The 27,771-nt window shown below is 35.6% G+C and overlaps 1 protein-coding gene across 2 annotated transcripts in view; it reads left to right on the top strand.

Annotated features, from left to right (window-relative positions):
• The window catches only part of LOC149573557 (protein TIC 22, chloroplastic-like), a 202,027-nt gene extending 174,493 nt beyond the window's left edge, over positions 1-27,534 (top strand). Inside the window, exons 5-9 of one of the 2 annotated variants that reach the window (XM_089814527.1) lie at positions 26,301-26,351; positions 26,496-26,555; positions 26,723-26,797; positions 26,931-26,966; positions 27,087-27,534. In XM_089814527.1, coding sequence (XP_089670653.1) covers positions 26,301-26,351; positions 26,496-26,555; positions 26,723-26,797; positions 26,931-26,966; positions 27,087-27,176 — 312 coding nt within the window. In that variant the 3' untranslated portion in view covers positions 27,177-27,534. The remainder of the gene's footprint in view (positions 1-26,300; positions 26,352-26,495; positions 26,556-26,722; positions 26,798-26,930; positions 26,967-27,086) is intronic. The other variant, XM_089814528.1, reaches the window with a different exon arrangement.
• Positions 27,535-27,771: the final 237 nt, after the last annotated feature.

Genomic DNA, 27,771 nt, shown 5'->3' with positions numbered 1-27,771 from the left:
ATAAGAGGTAAATAGTAGTTGCATTAACATATTATACATAGGGATACTCACATGGCTATATGTAATATCTATCTTTAGGAAATGTTCATTAAAGATAGGGATTAATGCTAAGGACATAATAATTAATTAATGTGATTACATTCTATTTTGTAATGTTTACATAAATATATATAGGAAATTAAAAATGTTATCATATGTTCTATATATCAAAGAGTTATATGATTGAAACATGTTCGAGAGTAATAATATTACAACACACACAACATTATAAATTTTTGAATTTTCATTTTATAAATATGAAATCGTTTTCTCACGATTATAGATTATTGAATATTGATAATTGAGGATTACAATGTGAATTATGATAGTAATGAGAAATATATTTATGTTGTTAGTAACAGACACAAGTTAAACTACTAACGTTCTTATTTGTATTATAAGTATTGTTTACCTTGATCTTTTCTCGGAAAAAGAGGGAGATTGAGATTCAGAGGGAGGCTGACATTTTAGGCAACCTTGAAAGAGAGGGAGTAGATAGAGGATATGATTCAGTCCACCTTTAGTGATCTCAATCATATTGATTCAGAGGGAGTAAACCATGTTGAGATAGTCTTCAGTGATCAATAAATTGTAGCAGTCAAGATGATTATGCTTCATGAATATACCTTGTGACTGTGTTTTTAATGGGACTGCCCCCTGATATATGATGACGATCTTATGTGATGCATAGTATAGGCTTAATCAACAAATGTAACAAATACTTTTGCATGGACAAAGGAAATTTGAGTTGTGAGATGTTAATGAAGTTTTTAATGAAGTCTCTCTTTGATAAGTGAAACTCGACATATAAATTGTAGGGTCATTCATGTGGCACAATCATGCTCAATCAAGATATTGGCATATTGTGGATGAGTTTGAGAAAAAATGAAGGACATGCTCGCTTCTACAATTAAGCTAAATGAATTTTTGGACCTTCAATGGATAAGAAGAGCAAGTTGGAACTTAGAAAAGAATTGTCATATTTGATACAAAATTGTTCAACAATATAAGAATAAGTGGAAATTTTACATTGTGTGGGGAACAATAGTCAGTGTTCCATTCCCATTTGAACCTTCTTTAGAAGGGAGATGTTCCATCCTCAGATAATCTAAAAAGACAATTTCTGAATCTTCATGTGTAGATAAGAATTCTTATCTTTTACATTTAATTGTGCAAACTCAATCTAATGATAGTAGCTCCAAAGACCTTGATGATCAAGATGGATAACATGAGGCTCTTGAAGAAAACATCTTTGATGATTGAGATTATGTGATTCTTCTACATTAAGAGGGAGTATGATAGTTCTTCTAAAGCAATGCAAGAGCTTAGAAGATTGATACTCAAATTGGGTCTCGAAATACATGTGTGTAACTGAATGATTTTGATGGGCCTACTCTTATGTATATTATGAGGAAGTCTTGACTTATCACTAGAAAATCAAAAGATTGATATTAGATTTAGAGTGAGTTCGATAGGCATCCTTGGGTGGAAGAGATTAGAGGAAGTAACTAGAGGACTTGACTTTCTAGGATCGATGTTTAGAGGGAGAATTTTGAGGTGCAATCCTTTGTAAATAAGCTCTAAGTGAACTCCTTGTAATGTATTCTTCTGTGTGAGAGAAAATTAACGTGAAAGCCTTTGTACAACCCTCTGACTTGGTTCATGGTGGTTACTATTTCACATATGATATGTAATGAAGGTGACAATCTTTCATTGTGATATATTAACAGATGGTAATCATTATAAGATGACAATCTTATAAATGGTAGACTTGTTATCATGACAGAGTTTATTAAGTTGTTGTCCTAGAGTGCTGAAAATCATGATAATGAATGTATCATAACAGGCTTCATTAAGTTGTTGTCATAGAAAGATTAAATTTTTGCAGTTGTATGTTATGAAAGGTGACAATCTTTCATATGTGTGAGGTCACTATTGTAAGGTGATGACCTTATCAATAGTTGATCTATCCCCTAACACCAAAATGTGTTGGAGCAAGTGTTATCATGGTTCTTCGGGTTGGATTTTGCCAAACAGCTTGATAACCAACTTATCATGGTTCTTCAGATCGGATTTTGCGGGACACTTTGATAATCAACGCATCATGGTTCTTCGGGCCAAATTTTGCTAGACACCATGAAAATCAATTTGTTATGGTTCTTCGGGCTTGCTGGACACCATAACTTAAATCTATCATAGACCACACTTAAGTTGGTGTTCAAATCTTGTATTATAATTGCTTTAATTCTCTCTTTGCTAAAGAGGGAGTGTTGAGAAATTTAGCCTTATAGTGAATTGAAGCAAATTCCATATGTAATATATGTTAATGTGTGTGTGTGTGTGTGTGTGTGTGTGTGTGTTGATGGATTTATGTTGATATCCTTAAATATGCCATTCTTTGAATTTCATACTGAGATGATATGAAATGTCCCTTTACTGATTTTGTATGATATTTCAAGCCTCAAATCAGATCTTTAAAATCAAACAACCAATATTACAAAGATCCACCAATTTCTCAATAAAATCCAAATCGGGTATGTCCGAAATAGTGCCAAAAAACTTCACAACTTCACAAATTATTAATAAATCTGAAAATGGACATTTTTTACAGAAATTTCAGCAGCATAACGGCCTACGAAATGACATTTCCAGATCTGTATAGCTTTTACACAACAGTTTACAAATGTAGGACAAAAACTATGCTCATCGGGCTCTCGAAATTAACACAAAAATGCCTGGAAACACCACAAAAACACTAATAATCTATCTCAGAAGTTTAATCACGTCCCAATACATATATTCAGCTCTATTTTAACATCTTAAAGTCTGAAATACAACAGCAACCCAAACTGATATGAAATGCTCAACTGAAAACACCAAACTCATACAAAAAACACACTCGAAAATTCACAAATCTGCACTGTTCAGCACAAAGGCAAACTTTGTATGAGCATGCACATGGAATGGCTTCAAACTCCCGTCCTTAGCCTTCCTGGAAATCTGCAAACTCCCGTTCTTGGGTCTCCTTCTCCACAAGTTTGGCAGCTTCTGAAGAACAACAAAGAAATGAGCAAAAAATCAAGTTCTGGAATGAGCCCAAAATGCCTCCAAACCCCTTAAAAGAGGGCATAACCCTAACTCACGTCCAAGAGGGGTTAATAAAATATAATTTGATAATAATTTTTATTTATTAGTCCATTGGTTTCCAAAGATTAGCCCCTTTTGCCGAAACTTCACCTTTTTGGAGCTTGCCTGCCTTAGCAAAGTTTATTATTTTTAATTATTTGAAAAGGGGACATGACAAGTCCTCCCCTCCCAAATATTGCTTGTCCTCAAGCAATGAAGGTTGGAATTCTCAAGAATATGTGCTCCTTCCCAAGTTGCATCCTCTAATGGTAATCCTTTCCATTTGACCAAATGCTCTATGACGCTCCTGTTTCTCAATTTTTTCTCTCTTGTATCCAAAATATCTTCTGGTATCAAAACTAATTTCCCTTCATCATCAAGAGGTGGTAATTCTGTAGATATTATGTTTTGCTGGCCTAGAACCTTCTTCAGGCAAGATACATGGAAAATATTATGTATTTTGCTGGTTTGTGGGAGCTCCAATTCATAAGCTACCTCTCCTACCTTCTTGATGATCTTATAAGTCCCATAGAACCTTGGCTTGAATTTCTCTGCCCAACTCCTCTTCAAGGTGCTTTGTTTATATGGCTGCAACCTAACAAATACCAAATCTCCCACCTCAAAAGATCTTTCAGTCCTTTTCCTATCAGCATATAACTTTTGTTGGTTCTGTGCATGTTGTAGATTATCCTCAAGGGACCTTATTATGTCTTGGCTTTGCTTGACGAAATCACTTGCTGCAGGTACTCTGCTATCGAAAAGTATTAGATCAAAAAAGGAAAGGGCATCATAACCATAAAGAGCACGAAAAGGAGGCATACCAATAGACATGTGATGAGATGTATTGTAACAATACTCCCCTAAGTGTAACCATTTCACCCAAGCATGTTGTTGATTTGAAACATAGTTCCTCAAATATCCCTCTATCCATTTATTAACTATCTCTATTTGTCCATCTGTTTGAGGGTGATAGCTAGTACTGGGAGTGAGTTCAGTTCCTGCCAAATGAAAGAGCTCCTTCCAAAAAGAGCTGAGGAATCTACTGTCCTGGTCACTAACAATGTTTCTAGGCAAGCCATGTAATCTAAAAATTTCCTTGAAGAACACTTCGGCCACTTGTGATGCCTTGAAATCAGATGTGATAGGAAAGAAATGTGCATACTTAGTTAGTCTATCTGCCACCACATATATGCAATCCTTACCTTGAACCTTGGGCAACCTAGTGATGAAGTCCATGGAAATACTTTCCCATTTTTGTTCAGGAATAGGAAGTGGCTGCAACAATCCTGCAGGAAAATTTTGCTCACTCTTGCTTTGTTGGCATACCATACATTCCTTAATGTGTTTAAGGACATCCTCCTTCATACCCTTCCATGAAAACCGCTCTCGAATTTGCCTGTATGTCTTGAAGTATCCCTGATGACCAACCAAAGGGGTGTCATGAAAGGCCCTCAATATCCTTTCCTTAGTTTTTGATCCTGACACTAAGAAGATCCTGTTCTTGTAATAAATAAATTCATCAACAACCTTGTACCTGTTATCACCCACTAACTTATCCAAAATCGTGGTGGCAAAGGAATCTTTAGCATACTCTGAAATTATGGAGACTTTCCAATCAACAGAGATAGATGTTAAGGAACACAAAGTGGGCTTTCTTGAGAGAGCATCAACAACCACATTATTCTTTCCTTTCATGTATTCAATATCAAAATCATAAGCTTGCAATTTGCTTACCCATTTTTGTTGACGATCATTCAAATCCCTTTGGTTCAAGAAGAACCTGAGGCTATTATGGTCTGTCTTTACAATGAATCTCCCACATACCAAATATTGTCTAAACTTATGAAGTGCATGCATGATTGCCAACATTTCCTTATCATAGATGGAGTAACCTTTCTCTGATTGATTTAATTTTGTACTCTGAAATGCTATTGGATGTCCCCTTTGAGTTAGGACAGCCCCTATACCTTCTCCAAAAGCATCACATTCAACAACAAAAGGTAAAGAGAAATCTAGAATTGCAAGCACAGGGCATGAACTCATTACCTCCTTAAGCTTATTAAATGTTTTTTGTGCCTCTTCTGTCCAAACAAAAGCTCATTTCTTTGTCAAATCAGTCAAGGGGGCAGCAAGCTGAGAAAATCCCTTGACAAATCTCCTATAGTAGCTACACAACCCGAAGAAACCTCTCAACTGTGTAAGATTAGTGGGTGGAGGCCAATCCAAAATTGCCTGGATTTTTTGTTGATCAACCTACACTCCTTTAGAACTTATACTATGTCCCAAATATAGGATCTCTGTCAAACCAAACTCACATTTAGATAGCTTAGCATAGAAGGATTGCTGCTCCAAGATTCCCAAAATAGTGTCTATGTGCTTTAGATGCTATTCCCATGTTTTATTGTAAATCAAGATATCATCAAAAAATACGAAAACAAATTTTCGAACATGCTGGCTGAATACCTTATTCATACAAGATTGGAATGTTGCAGGTGCATTAGTGAGGCCAAATGGCATAACAAGAAATTCAAAGTGCCCATAGTGACATCTGAAAGCAATCTTTTCCACATCTTCACTCCTCATTTGGATTTGATGGTACCCTGATCTTAAATCAATTTTTGAGAAGTATACAGCACCATGTAACTCATCAATGAGTTCATCTATGCGTGGTATAGGATACCTATTTTTTATGGTCTTCTTGTTTAGAACCCTATAGTCTATACGCATTCTCATTGTACCATCCTTTTTCTTGACAAGTACCACAGATGATGCAAATGGACTAGAGCTAGGCCTTATGAATCCCATGTCCAGGAGTTCTTTAATAGTTTTTTCAATTTCTTCCTTATAACCTCTTGGATGGCGGTATGGGGTTGTTATAACTGGTTTGGCACCCTGTTCTAACTCTATAACATGCTCAAAACCTATATTTGGTGGTAATTCTGGAGGCAAGTCATTGAAAACTATACTATGCTTATCAAGAATATTTTGAATTTCAAAATGGAAATTATCTTGATTTTTTGGAGAGCTTGTTGGATGGATTATGACTCCTGCTGCCCATGCTACTTGTCTTCTTCGAAAAGTCCTCTCCATCCTCTTTGCAGAGATCGCCTTAGGTGCTCCATTCGATAAGCCTCTCAATATGACTTCTTTCCCATTGGAATGAAATTTAAACTCCATAGTTTGATTGTTCATGTAATAGCCTCCAATAGAGTGAAACCATTGAACACCCAATACAAGATCTGTCTCCCCAATACCAACCACATAGAAGTCATCACATAACTCATAATCTCCTAAGGTCATCTTGAGTTGTTTCACCACCCGTGTGCAAGGCATAGTGAATCCATCAGCTACAGTAACATTGAATCCCTCAAAATCTTCTGCTTTAAGCCCTCTTTTCATGACAAATCCCTCATCAATAAAATTGTGAGTTGCCCCACTATCAAGAAGAACTGTCAACGTTTGCCCTGCTAGTACCCCTCGAATTCGAAAGGGATGGTATTTTGGGACTCCTGATAATGCTGCTAAAGTGCCATCCTTGCTGATTTCTTTTTCTTTCTCTTCTTTTACCTCCTCCTCAGTGTCAGGAAATTCCTCATGCTCATCTGAATCAGATTCTGAAGCAACTTCAATATAGTGCACTTGACCTTTCCCCAAACATCTGTGTCCTGGAACCCATGGTTCTCTACAAGTAAAAGAAAGCTTTTTCCTTCGTAATTCACTCCTAGTCTCTTCATCTACCTTCTTTTTTGCCACATTTATCACATCTTTTGGTGGTAGTGTTGGGAAAGTCTTTTTCTGAAAATTTCTCTTATGTTGCCAAAGATTTGGGGGTTTTTGATTAGTGACTGATTTCATAGGCACGCAAGTTTCAAGTTGCAAGCTTCTTTTGATAGCTTCCTGTAAGGTTGAGGGTGAGAAAGCCTTAACCAAACCCTTAACGGAATCTTCTAAACCATCAAGAAAAAGATAAACAATCCTCTTTTCACTTATATCAGGTACCATAACAGCCACTTTTTGAAACTCTTCTATATACTCATTAACTGATTTAGTTTGCTTCAACTTTGACAATTCTTTAAAGTACTCTTCATCATCCTTGAGGTCAAATCTATCTATCACTCTTTGACTGAAATCATCAAATGTAGTTACCTGATCATGACCTTGAGTAGTCATTCCATGATACCACCAATCATAGGCTGCATCTTCCAAGTGTAGACTTGCAAATTGAACAACATCACTCTCCTTCATGGGGTTAAGTGTGAAGAAAGTCTGTAATTTTTGTAGCCATGCTCTAGCTGAAATTTTATTTGTTCCATCAAAAGTAGGTGCTGTAAACTTGCTTATTTTATTTTTGAGCTCTCTTCCACTTATGTCATGCTCCCTCCTGTTCTCTTTCTTGTGCATCAAAGTGTTTATCATATCCACATATTCTCTAAAAGGAACCGAACTATGAAAGTCATCATCTAAGCCATTGTAAGTAGCTCTTAATGCAATCAAGTTACCTGTAATCTCTTCCATGGGATTAATGGCTAGATTTGATACTGGTGGCTCATCTGCAGGCAATAAAATAGTTTTGGTTGATTTCGATGGTGTGGATTTCAGATTTCTTGGCTTCTCTGAAGTGCTCCTTTTCTCATTAATAGATGCAACTCCTTGTAATTTTTCTGTCAATATTCGCAAAGTCTCTCTAGTTTTTGCCAAACTATCCACTGTTTGCTTCTGAGTATTTTGGATGTCTTGGAAGAATTTTTTTGCCATCTCATCTGGATCAGCCATACTTTTCCCTTTCTTTGCAAATATCTTTTTTTTCTTTCACTTAGTTGCATGCGACCATAAATTTTGACATGCAGTTGATTAGAAGCAACATGCAACCATAAATTATGACATGCAAGATCTGGGTAGTTGTCAAAACTGACATGCAAACTTCTACAAACCCTCAGGCTGGCAAGATCATTGCTCTGATACCACTGAAATGTCCCTTTACTGATTTTGTATGATATTTCAAGCCTCAAATCAGATCTTTAAAATCAAACAACCAATATTACAAAGATCCACCAATTTCTCAATAAAACCCAAATTGGGTATGTCCGAAATAGTGCCAAAAAACTTCACAACTTCACAAATTATTAATAAATCTGAAAATGGACATTTTTTACAGAAATTTCAGCAGCATAACGGCTTACAAAATGACATTTTCAGATTTGTATAGCCTTTACACAACAGTTCACAAATGTAGGACAAAAACTATGCTCATCGGGCTCCCGAAATTAACACAAAAATGCCCAGAAACACCACAAAAACACTAATAATGTATCTCAAAAGTTTAATCACGTCCCAATACATATATTCAGCTCTATTTTAACATCTTAAAGTCTGAAATACAGCAGCAACCCAAACTGATATGAAATACTCAACTGAAAACACCAAACTCATACAAAAAACACACCCGAAAACCCACAAATCTGCACTGTTCAGCACAAAGGCAAACTCTGTATGAGCATGCACATGGAATGGCTTCAAACTCCCGTCCTTAGCCTTCCTGGAAACCTGCAAACTCCCGTTCTTGGGTCTCCTCCACAGGTTTGGTAGCCTCTGAAGAACAACAAAGAAATGAGCAAAAAATAAAGTTTTGGAATGAGCCCAAAATGCCTACAAACCCCTTAAAAGAGGGCATAACCCTAACTCACGTCCAAGAGGGGTTAATAAAATATAATTTAATAATAATTTTTATTTATTAGTCCATTGGTTTCCAAAGATTAGCCCCTTTTGCCCAAACTTCACCTTTTTGGAGCCTGCCTGCCTTAGCAAAGATTATTATTTTTAATTATTTGAAAAAGGGACATGACATGATATCTCTTCTATACTTAAGAGCATAATGTGTTCTATATCAATCCTCCTTGACTAATATAATATACAATATTTTAACATACAATGTTGATATAATATATTATATAATTATACTATATATATAATATTATAACTATATTATGTTATATATATTATATTATACATATATACTATATATAATACATATGTTATATTGTGATTTATAATGTTAACTAATAATGATTAATCAATGAGACACGTCTCTTTATGAGACATGTCTACTACCCTTATATTTATAAGAGAATGGGATCTGCATTTGGAACACAGCTATAACGATGACAATGTAATTACATTTATAGAAACTGATCCATGTTACTTAACACTTTGCTCCTATTGCAAAGATGAGCACCATCAGATTAGTTGTAGCCATGGCAAAATAGTTTGGTTGGAAGGTCCATTAGATGGACATCAAGAGTGCTTTCTTGAATGGTGATCTCCACAACGAGGTCTGCATTATGTCGCCTCTTGGTTTTAAGGTTGTCGGTAAAGAACTTTAGGTTCTCAGATTAGTGAAAGCTCTCTATGGCTTGAGCATGGTACATAAAAATTGATAAGTACCTTAGTGATCAAGGCTTCAAGAGGAGTTCTTTAGACTCAAATTTGTACATCAAGACTACAGATAGTCACATCATCCTTCTGGTTATTTATGTGGATGATGTGATTATCATTGACAGTTCAACATTTTTGATTCAAGGAATCAAAAGAATTTATGTTAGTCTTTCGATATGACTGACCTTGGCCTTATGCATTATTGTCTAGGTGTTGAGGTTTGGCAACAGTCTTCTGGTATATTCATGTCTTAGTCCAAATATGCTAGGGCTCTGTTAGACAAATTCCATATGCAGGACTACAAGCCTACATCTACACCCATGGAGAAAGGTCTTAAGTTATTAGCAAAGTTTGATTCTCCTCCTGTTGATGATACTACATACAGGCAACTAGTAGGCAACTTCATCTATCTCTCTACTACTAGGCCTCATATCAGCTTCGTAGTCAGCCATATTTCACGCTTTACGACAGCTCCGAAGGCTAATCATTGGATGTTAACAAAGCGTGTGCTTCGTTATGTGAAGGGTACTTTAGATCATGAACTTCTTTACCCTCAAAGCTTTAATCCTAGACTCAGTGGTCCACAGATTCAGATTGGGCAGTTTTTGTTGACGATAAATAGTCAACTTTTGCATGTGTTTAGTTTGTGATCTGGTGCTGTCACATGGACCAGCAAAAAACAATGGGTAGTTTCTCTCTCCTCTATAGAGATCGAATACAGAGGGACTGGCAAGGCAAGTTGTGAAATTGTTTAGCTTCGTCAGATGCTTGGGGATATGTAGATGTTACTAGGAAGACTGGCCACTTGTTTGTTGATAACAAAGGCATTATCAAGTTAACACGAAAACCAATTTTTCATAAATAACCAAGCATGTGGATGTTCACTATCACTACATACGACAACAGGTTGAAGACGAGACAATACACTTGTAGTATGTTCTTACTATAGATCAGATTGCAGACATTCTCAACAAGCCTCTTGGTCCTGATAAGTTTGTCAAGTTCAGAGGACAACTTGGTCTTGTGGATATATTAACCATTAAGGGTGGGTATTACGATAATAGATAAGCTTTAATTATTAGTTAATGGTTATCTGCTTGTAATCTATTGTAAATATTAGAATGTTTAAAAAATTTAGTTAGCTGTAGTTATCTGTTAGCTTTTTTTTAGCTAGAATAAAATATTTCTATTCTTTATGATTGTTTCCTAAGGAAACATCGCCTTATTTTTTTGTATATATAGACCTCTTAGTCTTTGTTAATAACAAACAAATGTTTACCAACTACGTTGTAATTACATTGATATCAAGAGCACGGACATTATTCACATTGACTCTCTCGAAACACAACACGCAGAGTCCTAGAACAGTTGCTTCAAAAATACCACATCTTCAGTCATATATATGCTCTACACAAACTTCATTCTTCGTGCTTTAGAATTTTAGAATATGCAAACAACTGGTAACAATCAATTCCCAACCCTGCACAGCTTCACACCCTCTTTCAGACTTCAGTGCTTCTCACTGTGCATCATGTCCACTTTCTTCAACGATACTCAGCGTTTTCTATGCCGCCTGCATCAACTTCTGAAATGCATGCAACTTCAAACAAAACACATACACCTCAACAGTCTGGACTCCCAGTCTGTCTATCTTTTTTTTTAATGCTATTCAATTATATCTTCAATTCTCTTCCAAAAATGTCTATGAGTTCCTCAGTTTTTTTTACGCTACTATTAATGCCACGTGTCCCCAAATGAAAAATTGATTACTCATTGTCAGTTTCTCGACTTCCAGAAATTCTTATTGAAGTTTCAGAATTATGTTCGACAGGCAGAGATTGAAGTTAAATGCTAACACTACTGCAGAAGACATTCATTCCATTTTGTCATGACTCATCCTTCCCGACTCTTCATATATCCACTTCCGCAACCACTTCTACACTCCTACTTTAAAAAAGTGCACACTTATATGTTATTCTCAGGGTAGCTCGAATAGGACAGCAGAGAAACTTGCTTCCTTCCATTATATGTACCAGTTACCGAGATTAGTATTACCCCAGCAGATGGGCTGATTTATTTTAGTGCACTGTCATCATGATATGTGCAGAAAAACATCTCCTCAGTGCCTCTGTATATTCCTTTTTAAAAAACAGTAAACCTGCAGCTTCAGAGAGAAAAAAACACTCAACAAATGAACGTCAATACAGCTACGTGGATTGAGCCTGTTGCTGATACAGGACTATCCACAACATGAGTCATATACTTTGAATGGTGACACATGACACATACCAACCATTAAAGCACAAAAAGGAATTTAGACAAAGGTGAGTCGAGTGTAATCAGGATCAAATTGACAGCATACAACAAAGTGCATATACATGGCATATTCACATGGCACAATTCACCACACACAATTGTTGTGAGCCCAAATATAGCTATTGGTTTACATGCTAACACACAACCTGGTCAGGTTGGTCTTGCTGGTCAAGCCCCTTAAACAGGTTAAGCTGGTCAAGCTCCTTAAACAGGTTAAGCTGGTCAAGCACCTTAAGCTGTTTAAGCATCTCAAGCACCTTAAGCTGGTTAAGAACCTTGATCGTGAATTTCTAAACTTGATATTAATGATGAAAATTTCCAATCGTATCAACTCATTTTGCACCTTATACCTGTGATCATGAATTTTGCTTTCAAGTATGGCACAGTTATCTTTAGCATACTCAGCTGTAATATCTTTCTTCCAATCAGCTGTTATTTCCACTATGGAGCATAAATGTGGTTTTCTAGATAAAGCATCAGCCACGATGTTTATTTTCTCCTTCACATAGACAGTGTCAAAGTCATAGGCCTGCAATTTACTTACCCATTTTTGGTGTCATTCATTCAAGTCTTGCTGGTTTAGGAAGTATTTGAGGCTGTTGTAATCAGTTTTAATAGTAAACTTACTCCCCACTAAGTTTTGTTTAAACATGGCAAGAGTGTGCATTATTGGCAACATCTCCTCGTCATAAATTGAATAGCTCTTTTCAATACCTCTCAACATTACATTCAAAAGCAATTGGGTGTTTAGTTTGTGTTAAGAAAACACCTATCCCTTCATTTGATGCATCACATACCAGCTCAAGTGGCTTGGTGAAATCAGGTATTGCTAACACTGGGCATGAACTCCCAAGTTCCTTAAACTGGTCCAAAGATTTTTGTGCCTGATTTGACCATGCAAAGGCTCCCCTTTTTGTCAAGACAGCCAATGGAGCGGCCACCTGTGAAAAGCCTTTATGAAATCTTCTATACAACCCACACAAACGAAGAAACCTTTCAGTTGTGATTAATTTGTAGGAGGCCAATCTATGATTGCTTCGACTTTATCCTGGTCAACACTGACTCATTTAGAGCTGATAATGTGACCAAGTTACAAAAATTCTGTTAAACCAAATTCACATTTAGATGCCTTAGCAAACAAAGATTCCTCCAAAATACTAAGCACGTCTTCTAGATGTTTCGAGTGCTCATCCCTTGTTTGCTATATATTAAGATATCATAAAAAAAATCAAAACAAACTTATGAAGCTGCTTGATAAAAATTGGGTTGATACAAGATTATAAGGTAGCTGGTGCATTAGTCAGCCCAAAGGGCATGACTAGAAACTCGTAGTGCCCATAATGACACCTAAAGAATGTCTTCTCGACATCCTCTTCCCTTACCCTGATTTGGTGATAACCAGATCTCAAATCTATCTTGGAAAAGAAGCAACCTTCATGCAACTCATCAATCAGCTTATCCATGTGTGTAATGGGGTAACAGTTCTTGATTGTTTTCCTATTCAAAGTCTTGTAATCAATGCACATGCATATGGTTCTATCTTTTTGCTTCACTAAGACCATTAAGGAGGCAAAGGTACTCTTGCTTGGCCTTTTGTGTCCCATTTCCAGCAGCTCTTTAATTGCTTTTTCTATGTCATCTTTGTGTCTTTTGAGTGCCTATAGGGTGTAGTTATGACTGGTTTAGCTTCTATTATGTGCTTAATGCCTCTATCCGGTGGAATACCATGTGGATGTCACTAAATACCTTGCTGTACTTATCCAACAATACCTTAATATCAGGTTGTAAACTCTTGTTTTGCTGTTCGAAATCTTTTGGTGAGAAAACACACTGCTGCCCACTCCACTTGATCATGCCTCATTAACCTTTCCATCCTTTTAAAGGAAACGATCTTTGGACTACCACTTGTCATTCCTTTAAGAAGGAACTTCGTCCCTTCAACTTCAAACTTCGTTTCGATGGTTTACAAATTCATTTGAAACTCATCATGTGACCGAAGCCATTGGATGCCAAGCATTGCATCCGTGTTCCCAATGCTAACCTCATAGAAGTCATCCTTCAATTCATATTCTCATCCTCAAACCCCCTAGTGCTAAAACTCCTTCATCTATGAAATTATGGGTTGCACCGGTGTCTATCAAAGTGATTATTCATTGACCACACAACACCCTTCTAACTTCAAATGATCCTGTTTTTTGCAGGCTTATTAATTGAGTTATGCAACTCTTTCCCTTGTTTTCACCCGCTGAATCATCCGATGTAGAATATTCTTCACTTGGACTTGATTCGGGCTGCTGTTCCAATTTCAAAACTTGATTTTGGGGCTGTAAAGTACTCTTATTGTTTCACCTTGCCTTCAGTGGACACTAATGAGTCATTTCCCAAGGTTCACTACATTGGAAACATAATTTCTTCTTTTTCAGCTCATTTAAATGTTCATCATCTAATCTGCCTTGCATCTTCTTAGAGTGATCAAAATCCTCTTGAGAGTGGTTTTTGTTTTTGTCCTTGTGATGGAGATTCATTGTGAAGTGTTTGCTTCTTGAAGTAGAAGTTTCCATTTTCCTTGCCTTTTTAATGGCGTCCTGCAGATTAGCTGGGTTCAAGGCCTTAACCCAACCCCTTAATGGCTTCATTAATCCCTCTATGAAAAGAACCACCCTCCTCTCTGAAATGTCTGTCGCTAACACTAAAATCTTTTGGAAATCTGAAATATAATTCTTCACGGTTCCCCGTTGTTTTAACTGTGCCAATTCTTTGAAGTCCAGCCAAGAGTCTTTCTTTTCAAAATAATCAAATCAACCTCTGTGTGAATTCAACATAGGTTACAATTTGATCATGGCCCAAAGTAATCAAACTAGGATACCACCAATCGTGAGCGCTCCCCTCCAAATTATTTGATTGCTTCATCTTCAACCCTAGACTTAAGCTGGAAGAAAGTATCCAACGTTTGAACCCACAATCTCGCTGTCATTTCCAGATCCATCAAAGTATGTTATGGATACCTTAGTCACTCTTTGTTGCAAATCTTGATATTGGTACCTATCACCATTTTCCCTTCGTGGCTCGTTCCTTTCCCTAAAGGCAATGTAATCAGGAAATAATATTTCATCCTGGAAATCTGCTCTCAAAGCTTGCTAATCAGCTCATACTTGTCTATGGATTCTTGGTCTATTGGCTCATATGTTGTTTGTGGGCTGTTATCTTGATTAAGGTTGGCATTAGTGACCTGGTGTGAATTGTTGAACCATTATTCCCTTGCACATTTGACGTAGAGCTTTGTCCCCTATTTCCATTATTGCCTTGGTTTGTAGTGTTGTCATGGTTGCCAGTATCTGCACGCTGTTGAACCAGTTGTGTGAGCATTTGAGTCATTTTTTGTTGTGATTGAATGATTCCTAATGTCTCGTTGTGTCCTTGGTAATTCACCCAAGGTATTTTCAATTCTACTAGCATTTGCATCATTGTCCATAATTTCTATCTGAAAGGTAGATTCCCCAATCTCAGGCTGCTAATCCAAGCTGGTGTTTGACTTGCTCCTATGGATGTAGTGTTGTAATCAACACACAACCAGATAGCTACCCAAGCGCTTATCAAAAGCTCTGAGACCACTATAATAAGCTACACTATCAGCTGGCCAGCTTTTGTCAAAAACACTAAACACATAATTTTCTATGTTGTGAACAAATTCAACAATAAGTGGCAATTTGCGCAGTAGTACATTCGGAACACCAACTAAATTCCCACACCATTAGTCAACTAGTATGCCAATAGGGTTTTAATGCGTGCCACAACAAATTAAACCAAAATGTCTTATTAGAAAAGACAGTCATCTAAAAACTTGGGTGAGCAGAAAAGTAGAGAGATTTGAAACTTGATTGATTACAAACTAACCTTACCCAGCCTTAAATGCTGCTAGAAAGGCACACCAGGAACAATCTGAGCTCACGTGCAGGGTTGTAACTTACACAGCTCTAGATTTTCTGTAGATCCCTCTATTGGGCACGTTGATGATGCTTCCTTCACTCTGCTAGCTCTCAGGGACCCATGGCATGAGTTTGTTCTTAGCCGACTACATGTGCCTTAGACATGAGAATACCAGTGCTTTCCCAACTCATCATAGCCATAATGCTTCAGCAATTGTTGAAGAGCAATAGAACTTGGTTGGCTTCCTGCACTACCAAGCTCAGATGATTTATAGTTTAAAGCACCTCTAGCAACAACTTCGGTAATTTCTGTGGATTCCCAAAGTGACCCAATTGACGTCTTCTTTTTACAACAATACACTAGTCACCCCGACCACCCCACAACATTGGTCACGTTTATTCAACCACGTAGGCTATGATAATGTAACCACATTCCCCTTCCTTCAATTGCTCCATTCCAATTTCCTCCCAACCTAGTAGCAACGTATGTGTAAAATGTACTTACCCAATCCCTGTTATTGCAGCCTTGAGCAACACGGATGTTAATCCGCTAGCATCTAGCGACACCCAAAACATGCTTCGAAATCACCCAGAAGTAACTCCCCTACTGTTCCTTCACCCTTCTGCTATTCATGTGCATTTTCTAGACCTTCGTGGATATGGATTGAAAATAGCAAAGAAGGCTGTGATGGACAAGCTCCGACTTGCAGAGGTCTATCCAATCCACGACAAACTACTATGTCTTAACTGGTGCCTCCAATCATTCTTCCACTTCTCCCCGCACCTGCGTTTTTTTGCAGTGCATCTGCTAATGCTCAAAAACACGCCAAACTATATAGTTTCCTTAATGTTTATCAATATCCTAGGAGCATCTCTCAGCTCCGAAAATAGTAGATGCTGACAAGCCCTGCACCATACATAGAGGTCTCTCCAGTTGTCTCAAACATTCCAATTCCTGTTAAACTCCAGGAAATTAGTTTTATTCTCTCCTGCCTCAACTGAGCGCCTACCCATACACATATTCTTCCAATATGTAACACTCAGGCCTCTTGGTCTCCCAAGGCCACTTTGGCAAATTTGGTCCTGCACCCATTTGATTCATGTTAGTTTTTTTGTTCGCCTCCCTCCCCCTCCTTCCCCCCCGCCCCCCCCCCACAAATTTTCTTTTAAAAATATATCTGTTTATAATTGTAATGTCCCCTTGCTTGACTATAATGAATAGTAGGAGGACGATTGCCTACAAATCCCAAATTATATGATTTTATTTATTTATCTCTTAAATCATATGTTATGAATGTAATAGTGACCAAGTAATGGATATTATTAATATCCTAGGAACAAGGTCACTGTAATACCATTTTGATTTCTGCAAGAATGATCTGTATATCTACTTTTCTGAATGGAATATGAATTGAAGATAAATTTGTATCTGATAGAGTATAATATACTGAGGTCTATGTAATGACTCAGGCTCTAATTGGATTAATGAATATTGAAACCTCTATTCTCGACCTTGAGGAAACCTTTTATATTTAAATACTTGATGAGCATGTACTAAGAGAAATTAAGTTATTATTTCTATTGTTGCAGTTTGCAGGGATATTCTTTATTTAATTATTAGAGTGTCTCTTCTAACTGCTCTGTGATCTTTATCATTTAGAGATGACTCGTCTCTTTCACTTGCTGTTTGAAACTTCACTATTTGGCATATGAGTCTACTCCCTTCCTTATATGATCGACTATTGTGAGGGCTCCTAGTGTTGATACCCTGGAATGATGCCAACCTCTTGTTACTGACTTATGCTAGAGTCTTTAAAGTAATCAAATGCAATTTTCTGTCTCCAATTTATACAGTTACTACCCAATGATGATTGTGAACATTGACTTCATAATTAGCATATATGTTCTTGCCACCCACAGCAGCAGTATATATGTGATGATCCCTTCCTTTAATACTGCGTATGGAGTCTGCGGATTCTATTGAGGGTACAGGGCCCTGCCCACACAATTTGTATTCTGGCAACCCCTCCAATGGAGGATCTACCTGTGCTTCAACCGAACAGAGTGTTATGGGTGCTTCAACCGGGCTGAGTGTTTCAGGATTAAATTTTGTTGATGGTATAAACCAAATGCCCGTTGATGGAAAAGTAAGTCTGCTGATCCAATGTTAGGAGGAAATCTGATTTAATACTCTTCTTGGTCACCGTCCATATTCCCCTCCTGTCAACATTCTTCCATTCTAATAAATGAGTATAGGTTGAACATCGTGGGTTTTCATAATTTAATATTTAGCATATTTGTTTACATTAAAATATTTTGATTAGTATATATTTTGATTTCAATTATAATATGTAGTTAGATTTATTACTAAAGGTATGTAATTATAATTATTAAATTATATTAATTATATACTCTTACATTAAAAGTATGATAATAAAATATGATAATAATAATAATAATAGATTTATCATCGTTATATTCATTATTTTTATATCTCATTATTTATTTACTAATTATTATTAAATCTTATTTTAGAGCGACATTACAATAATGTAATTACTTAGTGGCGGCTAATAAAACACATATTTTATTAATTTATTAAGTGCAAAGAAAAAGAGAAAAGAATCATTTAATAAATTCTTTTCTCTATGTTACAAACTTAGAGAGGGACATTACAAATGCAAAGCCTTCATTTAGCACCAATTTGTTGATATCTTTTCCAATGACAGTGAACCGAGATGAAATTCACAAAAAACTTCACCTCTCTTAAAAGAAAATTAAATTCTGAAACATAAGTCAATCATCCCAAGCCTTTGAATATTGAGTCTTCTCTTTATGAGGTAACTCAACAGTTCAATTCATACTGTTTCAATAAAAGGTACTGGAAACTTCAAACTAAGGTTAGATTTGAAAAACAACTTGAATCACACATTACATTATAAATGAGTGCTCTCTGATCTATATATAGACTAAATTTGTGTATTCTAGAACACTTCGTCTCATCGGCTTGAATATTTTGATGTTTTGAACCTCTTGTTTCTTGGGCCATCATCCACAAATTTGTCCTAGATGCCCTTAAAAATAAAAAAGTAAAATGATCCAGGAAAAAAAAAATGGGAGAGAGAGAGAGAGAGGTTACAAATTCTGAATTGCTGAGTAATATTGCATGGATATACTCTAGAATAGTAAAAATAGTCATTACTGGATTATATTTCACCCTAGACCCTATCACAGTTATAATAATAAATAGTGTAAATCTTTGACACACAAAAGAATTGGTCTAATGCAACAAATATTGGTACAAAAGTTTGATATTTCAAAGACAATGATAAATGTACAGCCATGTATGATTTATATTTGGAAAATGGCCTCCAGTTGATATCAAATTTACCAATATTGCAAGGATAGACAAACAGTTTTACTAATCTTTGTGACAGGGATCTATGAGGTGAGCAACATACTGACACTTCAATATTTGCTCCACAATAATCGGCAATTTCCAATTCTGTAAATTAACCAACTGGTAGCCATTTATAGACATAGGCATTCTGAAGAAACATTTAAAACTCAGTGGTCTCAAATTAAACTCTCAAATCACTTGCTAAAATTGAAATGGGAGCATATTCTCTTTCCTATAGCATATTTCATCTTCTGGTAAGTACTTTGCATATTTCCAACATGTTTCTTTCTCGGGCAAGCCACTTGAAAATTTCCCCAAAATGAACCAATAACTAGAAGTTCTAGCTGGTTGCAATTCAAAATTTCCTGTTCTCCTACATTTTGTTACCACAAAATGTAGGTAACAGTACGAAACTTATTTCAATTTCAATTTAGTTTTGCATTTCTTTGAGATAGTTCACCATTTAATTGGTTAGCATTAATCAATGAATCAACCCCAATTTGCATAGTGAATCTTTTATTTTTTTCATTTAATTAAGCTTATGCTTGATTTTTGAAGCCTTCAACATCCTTTTTTGCATTTTTGCATGTGTGCTTAGTTTCTTTTAGTCTTTTGTTTTCGTTCAATCTCTTGCTTTCGGTTTTCCCTTCGATTTGGTAAACTCAGGGCTTAATTGGACTTAGTGAAAAGATATGATCATTTAGGTGCCCAAAAGGTGGACTATCCAAAGAAATGTGAAACTAAATTGCATATTTACAATATCATGTTATATTTTAATGTTGACATTCAATTTTTAAAAAATATAACATAATTTGACTTTATGTTATGTTTTTAAGTTACTTTACAATTTAAGAAACTATAGTGCACTTCTGTTATATTTTCATGTTGAGTTGCTTTTACGATTTTCACGTAAGTTACTTTATTACAGTGTAACACGGGGGCTTGCACTCCCTCCCAAACCTCAAAGTACTCGTCCTTGGGATGACCCTACACCAGATCCTTGAGTACCCAAGTACTCCCACCTTCGCCATTTCGTAATCATACAGCCGCTGGGATGGGTACGTGAATTTCTATTTGAATTTTGATTTTTGGATGTTAGTATTGGGTATGTAATATGTTACTATATTGAATGTTCAATGGTTCTAATTTATGTTGCAATTTTGCTATGTTCAAGTATTTTAATTTGGTATATTATTTTAAAACATCATTTCATAACTAGCATTTCAAGTTCTATATGTATGTTATACAACACCCCTCCCTACTCTGTCCTCCTCTTGTCACCGTCCCCTGGCCGTTTCCCTTCCGTACTGAACATGAGGGTAATTTTCCCACGTTCTGGAAACTCCTCCCGCTGTCCCGAATACCCGAGTACTGGTGGTACACTATTTTATTAACTATATAGTTTTATTTTATTTTGAGTATTACTTTATGTTTTATTTTAAAACATCTTAGTTAAATATTACTTTTTGAATAATATTTGCACATGATATATTAACTATATAGTGTAAATATTACTAACTTAATCAAGTGATACTAACTAAAAAATCAATTAGACATGTGCTTAATTGGTTATTTAAGTTGTGCAAACTCAATAACATGTCCTTTACATGTTTACATGCAAATGCATCCCTAGAGTTCGATTTTGGCTTATAAATGCATATTTTAAATATGTAATGGACTTCCTAGAGTCCATTTTACATGAAAACTCCCCTCTACATGCAAAACATGTTATGTGTAATGGCATCTTGATAGTCCGATTTGCACTAAGAAAGCAATTTGTAGACTTAGGCAGATTGGAAGTAAGTTTTTAAAACATGCAATGGGGTTCCTAGATTCTGATTTGCATGTAAATAGACTTTTTAGCTAAACATGTTACATGTAATGCCCGATGGAGAGTGCGATGTTGCACTTTAATACATGTAAATGCATCCAAGATCACTTTTTTTCCTTTCAAGGCCAAAAACGTCCAAACGTATGGCATGTATTGCATATTTTTTATATGTAATGGGGCCTTGAGTGTGCGATTTGCACCAAATACATATTTTTCTGTCCAAATGCTGCATGCAATCGCTATTGGAGAGTGTGATTTGCACTTCCAGCTATCATTTGTATGCATTTTGAACATGCAAGACCTTCTATAGAGTGCGTTTGGGCATTAATATGCATGCAAATGCTTTTGGTGTTAACGTTTTTGCATCTTGAAGACAAAAATGCCTCATGTATTTGCATAGAAAGGGCGTGTTTTTGGAAAATAATGCCCAGAAATCTTCATTCATAACTCAATCTATCCATCAATAGGGGCACGCTTTGGTGTTTGGATGCATACACACGCATTGAGAGTGCACATTTTTTACCTTTTCAACCAAAAACGTTTCATGTGGTTTCATGAGTTTTTCAAAACGTTTTGTATTTGGAGGTATTGAAGATCACATTTTGGCATCTACATGTAAAAACACGTCACATATTTGACATTGGAGAATCACATTTGCAAACTTTGTAATAGTCAAAAGCCACTTGAAGAGTTCGATTTTGGAGAAGAATCTTTCTTTTCAACTTCTCTTCTTTCCACATTTGGCTCTTTGAGCTCCAAGAAAGTAGAAGATTTCAACTTAGCTTTTCTTTTCTTGTATAAGAAATGCCCCCTCATTGTAAAAAAATCTTTTATTGTATGCAAGAAAGCTTTGAAGAATTGTGCAAACATAACATTGATTATGTAGTACTATTTTGATGAAAAGTGAATACAAAGAAGCAGTTGGAGCTGAATTTTGATTGAGTGCAATTGTGATAAGTGCAAACTGAAAGCTTTGATTGTAATTTGTGTCTGTCTTCTTTGATTCATGTTATTATTGTACGGTTTAAATAATTGAGCATAAAGAGTTAAGAAACAATTGAAGTCAAAGCTTTGATTGGGAGCGATTGTGATAATATCAAGATTAGAAGCTTTGATTGTAGCTTATATTACCTTCTCAATTCACAAAAAGACCTAGAATTCCTTTCTTTTGGAAGTCTCTGTGCTTCGATGGTAGAGGTTATTCTTATAGAATAGATTAAAACCGAACTTAGAGCCAAACCGATATGCTTTTAACTAGTCTTTAATTTAGTGTTGGTTTATCGGTATCATCATTTTCAACTATTGGGTAGAAGTGTAGTTAGCAATTTTATCTTGTCCATTATTCGTTTTGCAGGTAAGTGGATTCTTTCCCGAAAGTTAAGATGAAAGAATATGTTGATCCCTATAGTATGTTGTCTATTACTTATTTATTTGGCAGCATTGGTTGGGCATCACTGCAGCCGAGGCATCCTACTAAGGCCAAACAATGTATTGAGAATTGTTCATATTTTAATTAAGGCCGAGCAGTTGTTATTGTCAAGCAATTCTAAGGTCACCAAGTGTCCTTATACATGCCGAGTAAGACAAAAATCAGTTTGTGCCAAGCAACATAAAGTTAGTTCATGCCGAGTTAGCCAGTTAATGCCAAGTATTCAGAAGCCGAGGGACAACATGAAAAACTAGTCATGACAGAGCGTTAGAGTCTTCAAGTGCTGAGTGAACCAATTTTGATATGTTTAGTTTGGAATTGCACAAACAATGAGGTAAACAATTTTTGGCCAACTTGTTGCATGATTTAATGATCAAGGAATAACTTAAGGAGTTGATTACGCGTTATGAATTCGATCACTAATCCCTATGCAAGGTTTTTAACCAATCCGAAAAATGGAAAGATTAAGCAAAGAAAGGAGAAATCTAGATCATTGATCTTGATCTATAACCTTCTCCAGTTTGTTATATAAGGAAGATCCAAAGCCTGTTTTAAAAAGAAGAATGGAGTGTGAAAAGCTCATGGGAGAAGATAAGTTTGGATTCCTGAACAGTGTTTGAAGGTGAAGCAAGGCCGAGTGATCAAGAAGAGAAGTGAAGTGCAGAACAAAGTAATATCAGATTAGAGAGAGGATCAGAGTTTGGAAAGAGGAGATCCAAAATCTAGCATTATAGTGCTAACTGAAGGATTAGGTATTGATACATTTTAGCAAAGTGAATCAGGGTAAATCTTTTAACAGAGTGGTCTTAACAGGCCTATGTAAATCTCCTAACAAAGTGCTTACTTAGTTGTAAGTCTAAATCTTTTAATCAAGTAGACTAAATAAGTCTTCTAGGCTCTTAGTAGTGCAGACCCCTCACATGGTAGAACATCAAAAGTGATCAAAATTGTAGTACTAATAGGAAAACTTTGTTACTACAGTAGTGAAGATTTGTGGGTCTCATCCCCACCCTAGTTTTACCTTCACCTTGGAGGGTTTCTGGGTACCAAATCTTTGTGCTATTTGTTGATCATTTACTTTTATGTTTATGGTTGTGATCAATAGATTAGATCCGTTATATCATTGCAATATATGTTTATGTGATTTGTGATATTGATGAGATAAGGGTTAGTTGTGAAAGTTATCAATTTGATAGTTGTTAAAAGAAGGTTAAAATTTTTATAGATCCTGATTCATCCCCACTCAATATCCCACTTTCCGAATAAATTTCCAACAAGAATATTTGTAATACGCTTTCAAAATCTCTACACTTCTTGCTTACCTTGAGTTGATCCAAAGAACGATGAGAAGGTGGAGCCTTCTCTTAAAGGTAGGAGAAACTTTGTCTGATATGCTGTGGCTAATCTACTTATTTTGTGATTGAATTTTAACAAATTGTCGGCTGCAAAATATCCACCCAACACCTGTATAAACTCTTCAAATATCACCATTTTTGCAAAATAATTTTGACCAGGCACTTGAAATTGACACAAGATATTCCTTAAATATCTTATGTAAAAATTAGAGTGGAGAGGATATTACTCATTTTACTTTTCATGGCAACAAATAAAATAAAATGTTTCTATTCTCTTTTAGGAAAAAAGTATGTATGATACTTTGAATTATACATGGTTCTCACATCCCCTTGGAAAGACCATTTAGTTAACCACTTTGTATGTAGAACTTTGAATGCCATGGACTTGTTTACTTTTCCCTTGTCAGGATTTTGTACCATCCTAATAGACAATTGGGTTTTAAAGGTTTTTACTTTTTAATGTATAAAAGTTTTCAATATCTTTTATTTTATCATTTAAATTCTTGCAGGATTTCAATATGGTACTGGTCTTTCAAATTTTTTACCTGCCACTGAACTGTTGGAATCTCAGTTACTATGGGCATGACGGAAAATGAGGGTTCAAGTGGCTTTGCATCATTTGATTTGCAAGTGCCATTGCAGAATTTAGGTGTATGATTGACTTGCAAGTGCCAATTGTATGTAACATAAAAAAGACATAACGCACAATCATTTTAACATCCTCATGACCAAACTCAAAAAGAAGAAATTCATTGTTTTACTTTGCACATGTTCCCTTGTTTTCATCTCATGCCTTTTTAAAGTCTGAAGTCTTTTAAATTTATTATCTTTACAATAGTGGTTTTATCCTTTAAAATGTATAAATTCTAAAAATTATTGATATATTTTTGAACACTTCATTAAATTTTAAACTACATAGAACTTTACATTTAAGGATCAATAAGATATGCCAATAATGCTATAGTGTCATTTGCATAAATGTTGCCATGTAAAGGCTGGATGTCAGGAATATCAAGTGAACTGGTTGAATGATTCTTTGATTGTGCAGTTCGGATGGGGATTAGTTTTTTCCAAAAAAAGGAAAGATTTTTGGAAACTGCTACATAAACGAACAATATGGAAAATGTTGCTGAATTGGTTTGGACTGGGAACCTTGTTGAGTTGCATAGGATCATTGCAAATGTATTTGCACTGCTAAAATAAGGAATGTTTCAATCATAGAATTGTTATTGTACTTCAGATCTTGCTTTGTATTTATTGATTTTGATACTTGCAAGAATGAATTCATTTGATATAAATAATCTATGATAGGATATGTGGGTGAATGGTCATGACTATTCACCCTTATATCTTAACATAGATTAGTTAACAATAACAATTGTCAATGCAGATTGGTTAACATTACACCAATTCATTATTATGTATAACTCACATAATACTTGGATGAATGATAATGTCAAATAAGGATCAACATTTTCAGTCAAACTAATAATCATATGAGATAAACAATGGTCAGCATCTACAGCCATGCTGATAATCATATGAACATGTGAACTTTTATCAATGAAATATATATATGAGTACATCATTTGTATTCAGAAAACAATATCAGAATAGCGTCGAACATATGTATTGACAATATGTATATATACATATCAATGTGTAAGTCATATTGATATGTATATATGCAAGTTCTGATTTGTTATTCATAGTGTTTGTCTGACCGAAGCTACATACTTTAACAAACCTTCCAAGTGGATGTCTCTCTTATTTTGATGAGCTTTGAAGAACTTCCAAAGGAACATGAGATTGAGTTTATCTCTTTCCATCTATGTCGAATTTTGGCCACTGGGATAAGTTATTTTTGGACCTGGGAAACTCGGAGGAACTTGTCAACACTGCAATGCAGGCAAAAACTAAGCTAAAAGTGGTGGTCCCCAATTTACCAGAAGCAAAATGGGCCATGTTGTGAAAAGGCACAATGGGAGGGAGTGTCACCTTTTTTAAAACTGGACAACCTGCTCTATTCGGTACATAAAAATAAAAAAATGGAATTTCAAGGGAAAAACTGTAAAACCCTTCAAAAATATAAAAGGGGATGTTTGTCATTGCAAATTCAGCGAATTTTTAATTTTAATTTATATTTTTTTAGCTTCTTTTAATTTGTTTTAGTTATTTAAATAACCATCCCCTTGCCAATCCCAAAATTTGGCAAAATTCTTGCCATCTTTCAGACTCGCTCCCCCTTTCTGCTGTGTTCTTGTCCCAGAAACCCGGAAAAGCTCTCAGGTGGATTATTTAGAAAATAAATCATGCAAATGGTCTTCATTACTTGCTTGTAATGCTACTCTTTTATGTTTAAAATGTCCACTATTTGTGTCAGCTGTGCTGTTTAGTTCTGATTGAGTCAGTCTTTCAGTGACTAATGTTGTTATGTCTTTTGCAGATGAAGTCAAAAGACAAGTTAACAGCTTTTGATGGGGTGCCAGTGTTTCAGGTGACAATTTTATCATCTTTTTCTATTTGATTACTTAGGCTTACATCATTGATGAGATTTTATTTATTATGATGGGAAGAAGATTTCAAAAGTATGACTGAATCTTTAAACCATTATGATCTCTAATGCAGTGTTGACGTGCAGTCAGATCTTGTGACCGTGCGGAAGAATAATCGACGCTTTTGCCCTCTCTACTTTTGCAAGGTTTGTAATTGTAATGTAGAAGCCGTAACTTGTGAAGACTTTATTTGTTTGTTTGAAATTTTCTATCTAGATTATTTGGTAGAATATTTGTTTTCACGGTTTTTTAGAGTTGCAACCTTAGGGCTATACTCCTGGTGTGATAACCTTATTATTTATTGGTGAAGCAGGAAGACTTAGATAGAGATATTCTAGCCTTCTCAAGAATTACATCAAAATCAACCCATTTAGCCTCTGAAATAATGGTAAAAGTCTAGCTGATGATAATTACATGAATTATATCTTCCCTAATGTAGTATTGATACTAATCTGAGCTTTTTTATCCTGTGAATTTAAAGTAAACCTGGAAACTGATACACAGCGCTTTTTTCTTATCAGGTGGGAAGCTTTGAAGCTGCTCTCAAGAAAATGAAGGTAAGGCCTTTTTTACAGCTTCAGCTGGCAGTGGTTATTTTGTTAAAAAGATTAAATAGAGATTTCTTTCTTCGGAAATCTTTTGTTTGCCAGCATTCCTGATCATGATTACTATGGCAGGAAAGTGAAGTGGATTCAGGATGGGATGATCTAGTTTTTGTTCCACCTGGGGAAAGCTGTAGTGAACATATAGACACAATTCGTGTGTGAATGTTAGATTTGAGTAAATATTAAACACTCACTATTATTTTGATCTCCAAAGTTCACCGCAGGTAAACTGTAAATTTGCTTTGCTACTGTGAATGGGACACTATAGGTTGTTTTCAATCAAGGCATGCTCTTTGTTTGTAATTCTTCGATAGGTGGGTAAGCAGGCCACTGCTGCACCTTCAAGCATTGCTAGATGTATCTGTCCCTTTAGCTATCCCCAGCTAACTGTTAGGTGTTTTAAAGTATACAACAACTTCTGATTTAAAATTTTTTTTTTTTCACAAAATGTAAAAGTATATTTCAAATTGAGTTCTAGATCAGTATAATGGGATCTTTATGAAAAATATGATTTTCTATACATGGAAGTTCTTTATCCATTAATTTACTTCCCTGATTTTCACAAATTTATTCTTCTCACTTTTAACATAGAAATATCCAATGTACACAAGGGAACATAAGAATTATGGCTAACAATTCTTTCGTCCAACTTTGCATTTTCCACGATGTAACAAAATTCCAAACTAAGTTTTGGAAAGGCAGAAACAAGTATGCCACGACCTGCCTAGTTTGTGTAGAAACATGAATATAATTTCTC

The sequence above is a fragment of the Cupressus sempervirens genome, chromosome 2, assembly GCF_028749045.1.
Source record: "Cupressus sempervirens isolate cs-2001-9-10 chromosome 2, ASM2874904v1, whole genome shotgun sequence".
Lineage (NCBI taxonomy): Eukaryota > Viridiplantae > Streptophyta > Pinopsida > Cupressales > Cupressaceae > Cupressus > Cupressus sempervirens.
This window is presented reverse-complemented; position numbering and strand designations above follow the sequence as displayed.